Source organism: Salvelinus sp. IW2-2015, linkage group LG18, assembly GCF_002910315.2.
Source record: "Salvelinus sp. IW2-2015 linkage group LG18, ASM291031v2, whole genome shotgun sequence".
Lineage (NCBI taxonomy): Eukaryota > Metazoa > Chordata > Actinopteri > Salmoniformes > Salmonidae > Salvelinus > Salvelinus sp. IW2-2015.
The window spans coordinates 47,884,018-47,900,644 of NC_036858.1; the positions used below are offsets into that span (position 1 = coordinate 47,884,018).

General features: G+C 42.8%; 1 protein-coding gene across 1 annotated transcript; it reads right to left on the reverse strand.

The window, feature by feature from the left end:
* Positions 1–1,055: 1,055 nt before the first annotated feature.
* On the reverse strand, positions 1,056–7,996 carry eif4ebp2 (eukaryotic translation initiation factor 4E binding protein 2). Its single transcript, XM_024008171.2, has 3 exons — positions 7,660–7,996; positions 1,927–2,112; positions 1,056–1,740 (listed from the first exon to the last, which is right to left on the reverse strand). Exons 1-3 carry the CDS (start codon positions 7,796–7,798, stop codon positions 1,709–1,711), a joined length of 357 nt encoding a protein of 118 aa, XP_023863939.1. The 5' UTR covers positions 7,799–7,996; the 3' UTR covers positions 1,056–1,708.
* Between the last annotated feature and the right edge of the window lie 8,631 nt (positions 7,997–16,627).

Consider the following 16,627-nt stretch of genomic DNA (forward strand, 5'->3'; position numbering starts at 1 on the left):
GTTGAAGTGTACATATGATAAATTACAGACCYCTACATGCTTTGTAAGTAGGAAAACCTGCAAAATCAGCAGTGTATCAAATACTTGTTCTCCCCACTGTATGCAGTGTGACATTGAACACACCTGGGAAAATAGATTGCAGTATGTGGAGTCTTTTCTTTTTATTGAACATACTGTGTACACTCTAATCTCCAACACCTGCTCAAAGCAACTGGATGTATGTATATTCCTCTCTGTGTGTATATCTGTCTTTTGGAGGGGTTGGGACTGGGATAAAGTAGAAGACAAATGTGTTGGACATTCGTGTACTTTTGTTATCAATGTGATCACAAACATGTGAAACCATGTGTACAGACAAAACAGGGAGAMCAGCATAATCCTCATCATAAGGAACTTTATTGATCTTGCTGTAACAGTGTCCACTGGCATTGAAATTTCTCCCAAAAATGAAGTTAATTCAAATTAGAACAGCAGTTAGGTTTGTAGTTTCAAATCTCTTTTGCGACAAAATACAAACCATTCATATAGCTAATTCAAATTTATTTAGTAATTATCGGATTATGTTTAACATTTAGAATAGCCTGAAATAATGTATAAACTCATTTTCTCCTTTAATTTTGCAAATCTATCAAACCATGACCACAAACGGAAAGCCAGTTWTCCAAATGGTAAATCTTTATAAAATCCTTTACCAGAAAGACCCAAAACGCAACAAAGTCAGGCTTGTATTGGTGATGGATAGATATTCAAGGCTTGGAATGATGATGAAATTCTCAGCTAATTAGAATTTAAATCAGTCACATCATCCCTTATGAGTTTAATTGCTGGTAACTAACGGACTACAAAACAGRCAGGTAAGAGCATATCCATTTTTGTTTTTTTTATGAACATTTTACCCAAACAATGACAAAGGTTCTGAAAAGGATAAGTAATATCAATCCCTTTGACAGAGGATTCTAAGGCCAGTACTTTGATCTACAAAGTAGTAGATGTTGTACAGTTTCTTAGGCCCCATTATAAAATGTCTAAAGCAGTAAAGACGGCTTTGTTTACAGTGTACTCTGGTATTAAGGACACATACAGAATGGTCAGTTTAGATTACTGCCTTGACTTGGGCGTCTACATTTTGTTAATGGTTAAGAATATCTCTGGTTACCTTTAGACTCTTTTCCTTGTTGTGTGGCTGAAGTACATACAATACATATACGGCAGTTGGTAACCCTGAGACCTATTCAAATAGACCTGCAGAGTCTTCCGCTAGGTCTCAGGGTTAGCCATAGCCTGGTAGCCCAGTCAGTTTGTATTGTAGCCAACTCCTCTTTGTGTTTCATTGTCATGCCAAACTATGGCTTGACAACGATAGAAGAGTTGGCAACAACACATGCAGGCTACATTCCAATATCCACACTACCATACCACTTAGGATGCATGTCAAATACATTGCTTCATTCTAAGTGGTATGCTAGCATGGACATTGAAACAGAGCCACAGTATGGGGCCAAGTTGGCCGTACAGTTAACGTATTACATGGTATAGTTTTTCTGCGTGGTTTACATACATCACACCCAGTGACGGCGAGACAGAGAGCTAAAGAAGATGGCTGCTGTGAGAGCTCACAACATTGGTTTCTACAAGCCAAGCCACTGGCGCACAGCACAGGAACCAGGTTTGTTTCTTCTTCTGTTCCGGTGTGGTTCCTCAGGTGAGGTCAGATGTCCATCTCAAACTGAGCATCCTCACCTTTTAAAACACAAGAACACAAATACAATGTCATCTGTACTCTAAAGCAGGGGGTGTAATACCTTTGTTATTACTAATTTGACTCAGGGGTTCCATGATAAAACATGGTTGACATGGACTACAGAGAGAGAGAGAGCATGTTGTATGGCATGACAACAGTAGTCAGAGGATATGGCACCCACTGACCGGTGGCTGTCTTGCCATGACTGTTGTGGGGTTTGATGTGGTTGTTGGCCTCGTTCCTTCTGTTCTCGGTCAGGACGTTGAGGCTGGTCACCCCGGGGATGATGGGCAGATGGGCCGGGGGGGTCTGGGCGATGGGGGAGTTACGCCGGTCCAATAGGAACTTACGGTCGTAGATGATCCTGGTCCCTATGATAGAGGAGAGTGATTATTTAATAACATCTGACATATTAGTTACAACCATCGAATGTATAGAAATAAACCTGTTTAGTTCGTTACATATTTACTGTAAATACCCATTTTAATCAAAAGATGGCGTGTCATGTACAACATGGCCTAGGCACCTACATCAGATGCTGGGATAATTGTTTACAGTATCGTCAAACAAAAAGCTGTAAACAAAAAGCAGAGGCCTTAACTTTCTATAAACATTATTTCAATAAAAGTGCAATATTTATTTAAATGCAAAAGCACTGTCTGGGACAATGAAATTCAGATACTTCCTCAAACCAGCCATGCATGTATGAATATATGAATACATTGTAACTACCTACAGTGCCTTCAGAAAGTATTCACACCCCTTCACTTTTTCCACATTTTGTTGTGTTACTACGGAAGTCCAGAGATCATATGAATTAAAAAAAATATATACCCTCATTATGTTGAGAATCCAACTTATTTATCTCATGATCACGACATCACAAAAGTTGTTTTTGTCAAGATCACAAGATTAACTCTATAAATACAAATAGACGCATTGATGATTGACAGTATGGCTGAGGAGGCAGAGCCCATGGTGGATCAGCGCATATGTTTTTATTGATTGCTACACTAAGGGATGGTACATTTAATCCTAACATCATGCTTTCATTTGTGTTTGGCACTCATTATCAGTTTATAAGTTAGAATGTTAACAAGCTAAATGTCTTATCTTGAGCCAAGAGCTCATGGGGCATCTGAGCCTTCGTGGGGCAATTAAGCCCCAAACGATGCCTAACAGGCAGCCCTGTCTCCCAGGCTGTATGCCACCCCCAAGACCACAGTCAACCGCATGGAAGCAACAATGTAACTAACTTGGCTAGTCTTGTGAGCGAGCTAGCTAGTTAGCCTTTGTTGCTAGCGTGTTATATATGCTGGTTGTTAGCTTTCATAACATATGTTTATAATTGTACGGGACACTTTATGTTTTATAGATAATATTTAAAATGTACAGAGTGGGTGAGCTCCATTTCTGACAGGATGATAAGATTCAATAGCAGCCTCAGAGGCTGATAAGTCAGGATTCTACCTTGTAGGCTGTTTCATAGGTAAAGCTCCTTGCAGGCAGATTAGCAGTCAGGATGCATTATCTATATGATCAAGACTGGGTGCTCTCTATTCCTGACAGGCTGATCAGATTCATTAGAAGCCTCAGAGGCTGATGAGGCAGGATGCTACCTAGTTGGCTGTCTGCAAGGAGCCTTACACATGAAACAGTCTACAAGTATCCTGACATCAGCTGCTGAGGCTGCTATTGAATCTGATCAGCCTGCCAGGAATAGAGCTCACCCCCTGGATCAGATATGCATATGGCTATAAAGCACTTTCACAGCTAATCTACCTGCAATAAGACTTGCCTATAAAAACAGCCTCTAAGGCAGCTTCCTGACTTATCAGCCTCTGAGGCTGAAATTTAATCGGATAAGCCTGTCAGGCATGGGGCTCACCCAATGTAAATATTACCCACAAACATGAAGCATCCCTTATAATTATACACATATCAATTATGCAAGCTAACAACCAGCATAGATAACAAGCTAGCTAACAAGACTATCTAGCTAGCTCACAAAACTAGCCAGGTTAGCTCTGTAGTTCCTTGCATGCGATTGACTGTGGTCTTGGGGGCGGCACGCAGCTTAGGAGACAGTGCTGCTTGTCAGGTATCATTCAGGGCTCAAATGCCCCACATTGCACTCAACAAAGCCATAGGGCTCCTTGATGAAGTTGTTATTTTGCATCTGAACAAATGAATGGATGATGCATGGTACTTTTGATTATCTTGTGATCTTCGCAAAACAACTTTTGTTATGTAGTGATAAGATAAATACGTTGTGATCGACATAACGAGGGAACAATTTTTTTAAATTAATTTGTCCTCTCTGGCCTTCCACGTGTTACAGTCTGAATATAAAATGGATTAAAATKAGATTTTGTGTCACTGGCCTACATACAATACCCCATAATGTCAAAGTGGAAATATGTTGTAAGATTTTTTTACTAATTAATAAAAAATGAAATGTCGTGAGTCAATAATTACACTTTGTTATTGCAAGCCTAAATAAGTTCAGGAGTAAACATGTGCTTAAGTCCCATAATAAGTTGCATGGACTCACTATGTGTGCAATAATAGTATTTAACATGATTTTTGAATGACTACCTAATTTCTGTACCCCACACATTACATTTTCTGTAAGGTAAGAAAAAATGTTTTTGTGAACTAACGATCGCACTTGACTCTTTTCCCCTTTACTAGCGCTGACTTTGCTGATAGCTRCTTTGAGGAACATTTGACTTATTATCACTGTGATTCTCCCACCTAGCTGTCTTAAGATGAATGCACTGTAAGTCGCTCTGGATAACAGCATCTGCTAAATGACTCAAATGTAAAAAGGTCCTGAGTCAAGCATTTCAACCACAAAGACCAGGGAGGTTTTCCAATGCCTTGCAAAAGGCACCTATTGGTAGATGGGTGAATTTTTTGTTGTTGTTGCAAACATTGACTATCCCTTTGAGCATGATGAAGTTATTAATTCCACTTTGGATAGTGTATCAATACATGCAGTCACGACAAAGATATAGGCGTCCTAACTCAGTTGCCGGAGAGGAAGGAACAAGCTCAGGGATTTCACCATGATGCCAGTGGTGACTTTTAAACCGTTAGAGTTTAATGGTTGTGATAGGAGAAAACTGAGGATGTATCAACAACATTGATACATGTGAAAAGAGTGAAAAGAAGGAAGCCTGTACAGAAAATAAAATATTCCAAAACATGCATCCTGTTTGTAATAAGGCACTAAAGTAAAACTGCAAAAAAGGTGGCAAAGAAATGAACTTTGTCTTGAATACAAAGCGTTGTTTGGGGAAAATCCAATACGTCACTGAGTACCACTTCATATTTTCAAGCATGGTGGTGGCTGCATCATGTTATGGGTGTGGGTGTGAATGTCATCGACAAGGACTAGGGAGTTTTTTTTATGATAAAAAGAAATAGAGCTAAGCACAGGCAAAATCCTAGAGGAAAACCTGTTTCAGTCTGCTTTCCAACAAACACTGGGAGACAAATTCACCTTTCAGCAGGACAATAACTTAAAACACAAGGCCAAATATACACTGGAGTTGCTTACCAAGACGACATTGTATGTCCCTGAGTGGCTTAGTTAAGGTTTTGGACTTAAATCGGCTTAAAAATCCATGGCAAGACATAAAAATGGCTGTCTAGCGATGATCATCAACCAACTTGACAGAGCTTGAAGAATTTGCAAATATTGTACAATCCGGTTGTGTAAAGCTCTTAGAGACTTACCCCGAAAGACTCACAGCTATAATCGGTGCCTAAGGTGATTCTAACATGTATTGACTCAGGGGGTTGAAATCTTATGTAATGAAGATATATTAGTGTTATATTTTATTATAATAAAATATATACAGTGGGGAGAACAAGTATTTGATACACTGCCGATTTTGCAGGTTTTACTACTTACAACGGCATGTGAGAGGCTCTGTCATTTTTATCATAGGTAACTTCAACTGTGAGAGACGGAATCTAAAACAAAAATCCAGAAAATCACATTGTATGAATTTTTAAAGTAATTAATTTGCATTTTATTGCATGACATAAGTATTTGATACATCAGAAAAGCAGAACTTAATATTTGGTACAGAAACCTTTGTTTGCAATTACAGAGATCATACGTTTCCTGTAGTTCTTGACCAGGTTTGCACACACTGCAGCAGGGATTTTGGCCCACTCCTCCATCCAGACCTTCTCCAGATCCTTCAGGTTTCGGGGCTGTCGCTGGGCAATACGGACTTTCAGCTCCCTCCAAAGATTTTCTATTGGGTTCAGGTCTGGAGACTGGCTAGGCCACTCCAGGACTTGAGATGCTTTTACGGAGCCACTCCTTAGTTGCCCTGGCTGTGTGTTTTCGGGTCGTTGTCATGCTGGAAGACCCAGCCACGACCCCATCTTCAATGCTCTTCTGAGGGAAGGAGGTTGTTGGCCAAGATCTCGCGATACATGGCCCCATCCATCCTCCCTCAATACGGTGCAGTCGTCCTGTCCCCTTTGCAGAAAAGGTCCCCAAAGAATGATGTTTCCACCTCCATGCTTCACGGTTGGGATGGTATTCTTGGGGTTGTACTCATCCTTCTTCTTCCTCCAAACAACGGCGAGTGGAGTTTAGACCAAAAAGCTCTATTTTTGTCTCATCAGACCACATGACCTTCTCCCATTCCTCCTCTGGATCATCCAGATGGTCATTGGCAACACTTCAGACGGGCCTGGACATGCCGCTGGCTTGAGCAGGGGGACCTTGCGTGCGCTGCAGGATTTTAATCCATGATGGCGTAGTGTGTTACTAATGGTTTTCTTTGAGACGTGGTCCCAGCTCTCTCAGGTCATTGACCAGGTCCTGCCGTGTAGTTCTGGGCTGATCCTCACCTTCCTCATGATCATTGATGCCCCACGAGGTGAGATCTTGCATGGAGCCCCAGACCGAGGGTGATTGACCGGCATCTTGAACTTCTTCCATTTTCTAATAATTGCGCCAACAGTTGTTGCCTTCTCACCAAGCTGCTTGCCTATTGTCCTGTAGCCATCCCAGCCTTGTGCAGGTCTACAATTTTATCCCTGATGTCCTTACACAGCTCTCTGGTCTTGGCCATTGTGGAGAGGTTGGAGTCTGTTTGATTGAGTGTGTGGACAGGTGTCTTTTATACAGGTAACGAGTTCAAACAGGTGCAGTTAATACAGGTAATGAGTGGAGAACAGGAGGGCTTCTTAAAGAAAAACTAACAGGTCTGTGAGAGCCGGAATTCTTACTGGTTGGTAGGTGATCAAATACTTATGTCATGCAATAAAATGCAAATGAATTACTTAAAAATCATACAATGTGATTTTCTGGATTTTTGTTTTAGATTCCGTCTCTCACAGTTGAAGTGTACCTATGATAAGAATTAACAGACCTCTACATGCTTTGTAAGTAGGAAAACCTGCAAAATCGGCAGTGTATCAAATACTTGTTCTCCCCACTGTATATACTGTATATATATTCTTTTTTTATGTTCGAAATTGAATTCCACTTTAACACTAGAGTATTTTGTGTGGATCGTTGACGAAAAAATGACATTGAAATGCATTTTAATCTCACCTTGTAACATTTTTTTTTGAAAAAGGCAAGGTGGTTGAATACTTTCTGAAGGCATTGTAATAAATAACATATTGCACTGTTACAAATGTAGCCAACATGATTCAGAATCATTGCGTTGAACACCAACCAATCACATTGCCAAAGGTGACCGCAGGGTCTGAGCAAACCTTTGTTTTTGTTTTGAACGCTTGGAGGATGCCTTGACATGCAATCGGTCTAGCTACTGTAGGCCACAATGCACGACAGTGCATAGCGAAATGGCGACAGTTGCTGAAACATACATCATATCAGTAATAAGATACAATTTATCGGTTCGGGTTGATTTTACCTCCCGGAGTTGTTGAAAATAAAGTGCCTCCAGGGGTGGTGCAATAATCATGAGGTAGCTGTGTTCTATCGTTGATCAACACCGTCCTGGTTGGAATGGCCCTGCTTTCGCTAAGCTGACGACTGGTAGACGACGACATTTCACCCCCGGTTTAGTGACTGGTCAGACGGTGTTGCAATCTGTAGGTGGTTGATGCCTAACCTGACGGACGGTGGAACCCAGGACCTTTTCCCTTTCTATCTTATCTCTTCCCAAGGCTTTCTTGTCGCTCCTCTCTTCCTCCCAGCCGTCAGTACATCCCCACTCCCTCCGCCAGGCAGGAAAAACAACACAAGCAGACCGGATATGATGTCAATGAACGAGAGCCACCACACGTGTTAAGAAAGAAAAATATTATTAAAAAATATATATATATTTGATGTAGGTTGAGGCCATATAGACCATGGTTCGCCAACTGGCGGCCCGTAGGTGATTTTATTGGGCCCCCCAAAGTATGCATTTTTTTTTGGGGGGGGGGACATAAAAGACTGTAAAAACATCAGCAAATCAGCTCCAAGTGATTTTAAGTTTGGAAATCTGTTMCAAAGTATTCCCACACACAATAGAGAGATATATGTGATTGTATACAAATGTAAGCAAAGTTTTAAATTATTATGTTTTAGTCAAATATTATATCTGTTTGGGATTCTTGCGGTCAATTTGCAGTCTGACCATCGAAAAATCCCCCACGGTTGAATCTATACTGGGCTTTATTACAGACATAAATTCTCCTCCGTTTCATCAGCTGTCCGGGTGGCTGCCCTCAGACGATCCCGCAGGTGAACAAGTCGGATGTGGAGGTCCTTGGCTGGCGTGGTTACACTTGGTTGGATGTACTGCCAAATTCTCTAAAACGACTTTGGAGGCGGCATATGGTAGAGAAATGAACATTAAATTCTTTGGCAACAGCTCTTGTGGACATGCCTGCAGTCAGCATGTCAAGTGCACGCTCCCTCAAAACTTAAGACATCTGTGGCGTTGTGTGACAAAACTGCACATTTCTGGGATCTTTTATTTCAGCTCATGAAACATGGCACCAAGACTTTACATGTTGGGTTTATATTTTTGTTCAGTGTAGTTGATGATTCCTGCCATAGACTGTAATAATAATTGTTGAGGCCAAGTGCATCTTCTTCTCTGGTTCCGGGCAATGTTGCTTTACCGTTTCCATGTAGCACGCGATCTACATTTAACAAACGAAAGTCTGATTTATGGCAGAAGAAGAATGCATAGTTTTAGTGGATTCATATGTTATCAAGATAGAAGATATCATGATATCTCCCATATTGAAGAAAATGTACAGTAGAATGGGTTGGAGACCTGACTTATTTTCAGCTGGTTTGCAAAAAACCTATGGTTACATGCACACAATAATGCTATTATTGTGGATAGCAGGGGTACAACTTTCACTGGGGACAGGAGGGTCATGTACCCCCCCACATTCTAAAATTGCATTTTTATCCTGGTCGGGTAGGCTGTTTGGAGTGTTTATCCGACTGGATAAAAAATAAACAATAATAATTATGTCCCCCCCCCACTTCTAAAACCAAAGTTACGCCCTTGGTGGATAGTCCGATTAATATAATAGTTTGATTAAAATGTTTACATGCTTTCCCGAATAATTCGGTTTCCATGGACACATCTGAAATCAGGCTACCTGATGGCACTTTGATGAATGCTGTCACRCCCTGGCCATAGAGAGGTTTTTATTCTCTATTTTGGTTAGGCCAGGGTGTGACTAGGGTGGGCATTCTAGTTTCTTTATTTCTATGTTTTCTTTGTGTTTGGCCAGGTGTGGTTCTCAATCAGAGGCAGCTGTCTATCGTTGTCTCTGAGAACCATACTTAGGTAGCTCTTTTTTCCACCTGTGTTTGTGAAAAGTTGACTTTTGTTTAGGGCACATAGCCTGTAGCTTCACGGTTAGGTTTTGTAGTGTTTGTTGTTTTGTTCGGTGTCATTTTTATCAATAAAGAGAAAATGTACGCTCACCACGCTGCACCTTGGTCCTCTCCTTTCAACAGCCGTGACAAATGCAGAAAATAATCAACTCAAATGAACGTTCTACCACAGTGACCATGTTATTTTTGGGAAGCATATTTTATGGAACGCATGTCCTAATAGATCAGAAAACCAGGCAGGTGTTTTATGCTTACTTCAATTTAGATTTTACGCCGATTAAGATACAGAGTATGGTGTTTACATTACTATTGAAAAAAATGCTTACTTTCAAAATCAATTTGTCTAATTATTACTGTGCATGTAAACATACTCATTGATAAACTCTTATAAATGAACTGCAGTATCAGTACATACACACTAATAATTCAATATAGATATTTTTATAAATAATGTTTTGTAACATTTAACTGCCGGAAATGCTGTTATCGAGTTCTCCACCTGCTGTAGTGAAGCGGGTCAAGAGCTTTAAGTTCCTCGGGGTCCACATCACTAAGAAATGAACATGGTCCACACACACCAACACAGTCGTAAAGAGGGCAAGACAACACCTCTTCCCCCTCAGGAGGCTGAAAAGATTTGGCATGGGCCCTCAGATCCTCAAAGTTCTAAAGCTGGACCATTGAGAGCATCTTGACTGGCTGCATCACCGCTTGGTTTGGCAACTGCTTAGCATCTGACCGCAAGGCGCTACAGAGTGTAGAGCGTACGGGCCAGTACATCACTGGGGCCGAGCTCCTTGCCATCCAGGACCTCTATACCAGGCGGTGTCAGAGGAAGGCCCTAAAAATGTTGAACGACTCCAGCCACCCAAGTCAGAGACTGTTCTCTCTGGTATCGCACAGCAAGCAGTACCGATGCACCAAGTCTGGAACCAATAGGACCCGACCCTGAACTTCTACCCCCAAGCCATAAGAATACTAAATAGTTAACCAAATAGCTACACGGACTATCTGCATTGACCCTCTTTGCATTAGCTATTTTTACTCATCACATACGCTGCTGCTACTGTTTAGTATCTATCCTGTTGCCTAATCACTTTACCCCTACCTATATGTTCATATTTACCTCAATTACCTCGTACCCTGCACATCGACTCGGTACAGGTACCCCGTGTATATAGCCAAGCTATCATCAMAGACCATACAATATGAAGATAGGCAGAAACTGCTTCTCCAATAGAAATCCCCAATCACGCTTGTAGGCGATGTAATGGTGAAATTGGCAAGCTAAGCTCATGTGCAGAAACACTTYATCAGGTCTAATGGTTGCCTCGCGTTGATCTGCGCATATGCAGGCCGTCAAATCAAAGGTACTCCTTCCATATAAAGTTGTTTTTGAAGAAAATTCAAACATGTCAGTTTGTCATTTTCATGAAGTTGGAGTTATACTATGTTAAATTACTGAAGAGAAAATGAACAACTAAGGAAGAATTTTTCCCTTCTCTCATTGACTTCTTAAACCCCAAATCAGTATAGGGACAAAGTGGAGTCACAATTCAACGGCTCAGACACGAGAAGTATGTGGCAGGGTCTACAGGCAATCACGGACTACAAAAAGAAAATCAGCCATGTCACGGTCTTGCTTCCAGCTCCCTCCTTCTCCGTGGCCGACGTGAGTAAGATATTTAAACGAGTTAACCCTCGCAACGCAAGGCTGCCGGCCCAGACGTCATCCCTAGCCACATCCTCAGAGCATGTGCAGACCAGCTGGCTGGTGTGTTTACGGACATATTACGGAAATATTCAATCTCCCCCTATCCCAGGCTGCTGTCCCAACATGGTTTAAGATGGCCACCATTCTTCCTGTACCCAAGAATGCAAAGGTAACTGAATTAAATGACTATCACCCCATAGCACTCACTTCTGTGCATTGAGAGACTAGTCAAGGGTCATATCACCTCCACCTTACCTGCCACCTTAGACCCACTTAAATTTGCATACCACCCCAATAGGTCCACAGACGGTGCAATCACCATCACACTGCACACTGCCCTATCCATCTGGACAAGAGGAATACCTATGTAAGAATGCTGTTCATTGACTACAGCTCAGCATTCAACTCCATAGTACCCTCCAAGCTCATCATTAACTTTGAGGCCCTGGGTCTCAACCCCACTCTGTGCAATTGGGTCCTGGACTTCCTGACGGTCCGCCCCCAGGGAGTGAAGGTAGGCAACAACATCTCCACTTGGGGCGGCCCATCTCCACTTCGCTTATCCTCAACATTGGGGCCCCACAAGGGTGGGTGCTCAGCCCCCTCCTGTACTCCCTGTTCACCCATGACTGCGTGGCCATGCACGCCTCCAACTCAATCATCAAGTTTGCAGACGACACAACAGTAGTGGGCTTAATTAACAACAACGACGAGACAGCCTATAAGGAGAAAGTGAGGGCACTCGGAGTGTGGTGTCAGGAAAACAACCTCTCACTCAACATTAACAAAACAAAGGAGATGATCGTGGACTTCAGGAAACAGCAGAGGGAGCACCTCCCTATCCACATCGACGGGACAGCAGTGGAGAAGGGGGAAAGTTTTCAGTTCCTTGGCGTACACATCACGGACAAACTGAAATGGTCCACCCACATAGACAGTGTGGTGAAGAAGGCACAACAGCACCTCTTCAACCTCAGGAGGCTGAAGAAATTTAGTTTGTCACCTAAAACCCTCACCATTTTTTACAGATGCACAATTGAGAGCATCCTGTCGGGCTGTATCTCCACCTGGTACGGCAACTGCACCACCCACAACCGCAGGGCTCTAGAGGGTGGTGCGGTCTGCACAACGCTTCACCGAGGGTCAAACTACCTGCCCTCCAGGACACCTACAGCACCCGTTGTCACAGGAAGGCCAAAAAGATCATCAAGGACAACAACCACCCGAGCCACTGCCTGTTCACCCCGCTATCATCCAGAAGGTGAGGTCAGTACAGGTGCATCAAAGCTGGGACCGAGAGACTGAAAAATAGCTTCTATCTCAAGGCCATCACTGTTAAACAGCCGCCACTAACACAGAGAGGCTGCCTACATACAGACTTGAAATAAATTGGCTACTTTAATAAATAGATCACTAATCACTTTAATAATGCCACTTTAATAATGTTTATATATCTTGCATTACTCATCCAATATGTATATACTGTATTTTTATACCATCTTTTGCATTTTGCCTATTCCGCTCGGTCATCGCTCATCCATATTTTTAAATGTATATATTCTTATTCCATCCATTTACTTAGATTTGTGTGTATTAGGTAGTTGTTGTGGAATTGTTAGATTACTTGTTAGATATTACTGCACTGTCGGAACTAGAAGCACAAGCATTTCACTACACTCGCAATAACATCTGCTAACCATGTACAGTGGGGAGAACAAGTATTTGATACACTGCCGATTTTGCAGGTTTTCCTACTTACAAAGCATGTAGAGGTCTGTAATTTGTATCATAGGTACACTTCAACTATGAGAGACGGAATCTAAAACAAGAGATTCCGTCTCTCACAGTTGAAGTGTACCTATGATAAAAATTACAGACCTCTACATGCTTTGTAAGTAGGAAAACCTGCAAAATCGGCAGTGTATCAAATACTTGTTCTCCCCACTGTATCAAGGCGCCGGAGAAGATGGCTGACATTGTTTTTATTTGTATTTTTTWAATTATTCTGTACATAATGTTGCTGCTACCGTCTCTTATGACAGAAAATAACTTCTGGACATCAGAACAGCAAATAGTCACCACAAACTGGCAGAAGCTTTTTTTCCTTTAACGAGCCCGACGTGAAGGACATACTGCTTCCCGGGAACAGGCTCAAATCCCCGTTATTTGCACGAAGAGAAGACGGAGAAAAAGAGGACGGAGGTCGGGCTGCCTTCTGAGAATTCGTAGGCGATCGAAGAAACCTCCACTGCCTTCTATTCTACTAGCTAACTTGCAATCATTGGAAAATAAAATCGACGATCTATGAGGAAGATTAAACTACCAATGGGACATTAAAAACTGTAATATCTTATGCTTCACGGAGTTGTGGTTGAACAACGACATTATCAACATACAGCTGGCTGGTTATACGCTGTATCGGCAGGATAGAACAGCGGCATCTGGTAAGACAAGGGGTGGCGGACTATGTATATTTGTAAGAAAACAGCTTGTGCACAAAATCTAAGGAAGTCTCAAGGTTTTGCTCACCTGAGGTAGAGTATCTCATGATAAGCTGTAGACCACACTATCTACCTAGAGAGTTTTCATCTGTATTTTTCATAGCTGTCTACATACCACAACAGACCGATGCTGGCACTAAGACCGCACTCATTCCGCCATAAGCAAACAGGTGTCACGTTCCTAACCTTATTTCCTTTGTTCAGTCTTGTTTAGTTGGTCAGGACGTGAGCTGGGTGGGCATTCTATGTTATGTGTTTCTATGTTTGGTTTAGGGTTGTCAACTAGCCTGATATGGTTCTCAATCAGGGGCAGGTGTTTTACGTTGTCTCTGATTGGGAACCATATTTAGGTATATATATTTTGTTCTCACTGTTTGTTTGTGGGTGATTGTTCCTGTTCGTTGCATTCGATGTCTCTATGTTCACATGTTCAGGTCTGTAGCGTCGTTAGTTTCATTTCTGTTTATTGTTTTGTTCATGTTGTTAAGTGTTTCCAATAAATATGGAAACGTACCACGCTGCAATTTGGTCCTCCTCTCTTCCACCTAACGACGAAAGCCGCTACAACAGGAAAACGTTCATCCAGATGCGGCGCTCCTAGGGGCCGGGGACTTTAATGCAGGGAAACTTAAATCTGTTTTTACCAAATTTCTATCAGCATGTTAAATGTGCAACCAGAGGGAAAAAAAACTCCAGACCACCCTAGACCTCTAGACCACCCTAGACCTCTCCACACACAGCGACGCGTACAAAGCTCGACCTCCATTTGGCAAATCTGACCATGATTCTATCCTCCTGATTCCTGTTTACAAGCAAAAATTAAAGCAGGAAGCACCAGTGACTCGGTCTATAAAAAAGTGGTCAGATGAAGCAGATGCTAAACTACAGGACTGTTTTGCTAGCACAGACTGGAATATTTTCTGGGATTCTTCCGATGGCATTGAGTACGCCACATAAGTCACTGGCTTCATCAATAAGTGCATCGAGGACGTCGTCCCCACAGTGACTGTACGTACATACCCCAACCAGAAGCCATGGATTACATTCGCACTGAGCTAAAAGGTAGAGCTGCCGCTTTCAAAGAGGCGGACTCTAACCCGGAAGCTTGTAAGAAATCTCGCTATACCCTTCGACAAAGCATCAAACAGGCAAAGTATCAATACAGGACTAAGATCGACTCGTACTACACCGGCTCTGATGCTCGTCAGATGTGGCAAGGCTTGCAAACTCTTAGACTACAAAGGGAAGCACAGCTGCTAGCTGCCCAGTGACACGAGCCAACCAGACGAGCTAAATTACTTCTATGCTTGCTTCGAGGCAAGTAACACTGAAACATGCATAAGAGCATCAGCTGTTCTGGACGATCGTGCGATCACGCTCTCCGTAGATGTGAGAAGACCTTTAAACAGGTCAACATTCACAGGGCCAGACGGATTACCGGGATGCGCTGACCAACTGGTAAGTGTCTTCACTGACATTTTCAACCTCTCCCTGTCTGAGTCTGTAATACCAACATGTTTCAAGCAGACCACCACAGTCCTTGTGCCCAAGAACACTAAGGTAACCTGCCTAAATGACTACCGACCCGTAGCACTCACGTCTGCAGCCATGCTTTGAAAGGCTGATCATGGCTCACATCAACAGCATTATCCCAAAAACTCTAGACCCACTCCAATTTGCATACCACCCTAACAGATCCACAGATGATGCAATCTCTATTGCACTCCACACTGCCCTTTCCCACCTGGACAAAAGGAACACCTATGTGAGAATGCTATTCATTGACTACAGTTCAGCGTTCAACACCATAGTGCCCTCAAAGCTCATCAATAAGCTAAGCACCCTGGGCCTAAACACCTCCCTCTGCAACTGGATCCTGGACTTCCTGACGGGCTGCCCCCAGSTGGTAAGGTTAGGTAATAACACATCCGTCATGCCGATCCTCAACACAGAGGTCCCTCAGGGGTGCGTGCTCAGTCCCCTCCTGGACTCCCTGTTCACCCATAACTGCACGGCCAGTCACGACTCCAACACTGTCATTAAGTTTGCTGACGACACAACAGTTGTAGGCCTGATCAATGACGAGACAGCCTATAGGGAGGAGGTCAGAGACCTGGCCGTGTGGTGCCAGGACAACAACCTCTCCCTCAACGTGATCAAGACAAAGGAGATGATTGTGGACTACAGGAAAAGGAGGACTGAGCATGCCCCCCTTCTCATCGACGGGGCTGTAGTGGAGCAGGTTGAGAGCTTCCAGTTCCTTGGTGTCCACATCACGACAAACTGACATTGTCTAAGCACACCAAGACAGTCGTGAAGAGGGCACAACAAAACCTATTGCCCCTCAGGAGACTGAAAATATTTGGCATGGGTCCTCAGATCCTCAATAGGTTCTAAAGCTGCACCATCAAGAGCATCCTGACTTGTTGCATCACTGCCTGGTATGGCAACTGCTTGGCCTCCGACCACATGGCACAACAGAGGATAGTGCGTACAGCCCAGTACATCACTGGAGCCATGCTTCCTGCCATCCAGGACCTCTATACCAGGCGGTGTCAGAGGAAGGCCCTAAAAATTGTCAAAGACTCCAGCCAMCCTGGTCATAGACTGTTCTCTCTACTACCGCACGGCAAGTCTAGGTCCAAGAGGCTTCTAAACAGCTTCTACCCCTAAGCCATAAGACTTCTGAACATCTAATCAAATGGCTACCCAGACTATTTGCATTGCCCCCTCCCATTTTACTCCGCTGCTACTCTCTGTTAATATCTATGCATAGTCACTTTAATAACTCTACCTACATGTACATATTACCTTAA

Excerpts from the sequence above, each read along its gene's own strand:
- eif4ebp2 (XM_024008171.2), bottom strand. The coding sequence starts at position 7,798 with ATGTCGTCGTCTACCAGTCGTCAGCTTAGCGAAAGCAGGGCCATTCCA. Across the intron at positions 2,113-7,659 it reads ATTTTCAACAACTCCGGGAG|GGACCAGGATCATCTACGAC; the intron begins GTAAAATCAACC and ends CCTCTATCATAG. Across the intron at positions 1,741-1,926 it reads TCATGGCAAGACAGCCACCG|GTGAGGATGCTCAGTTTGAG; the intron begins GTCAGTGGGTGC and ends GTGTTTTAAAAG.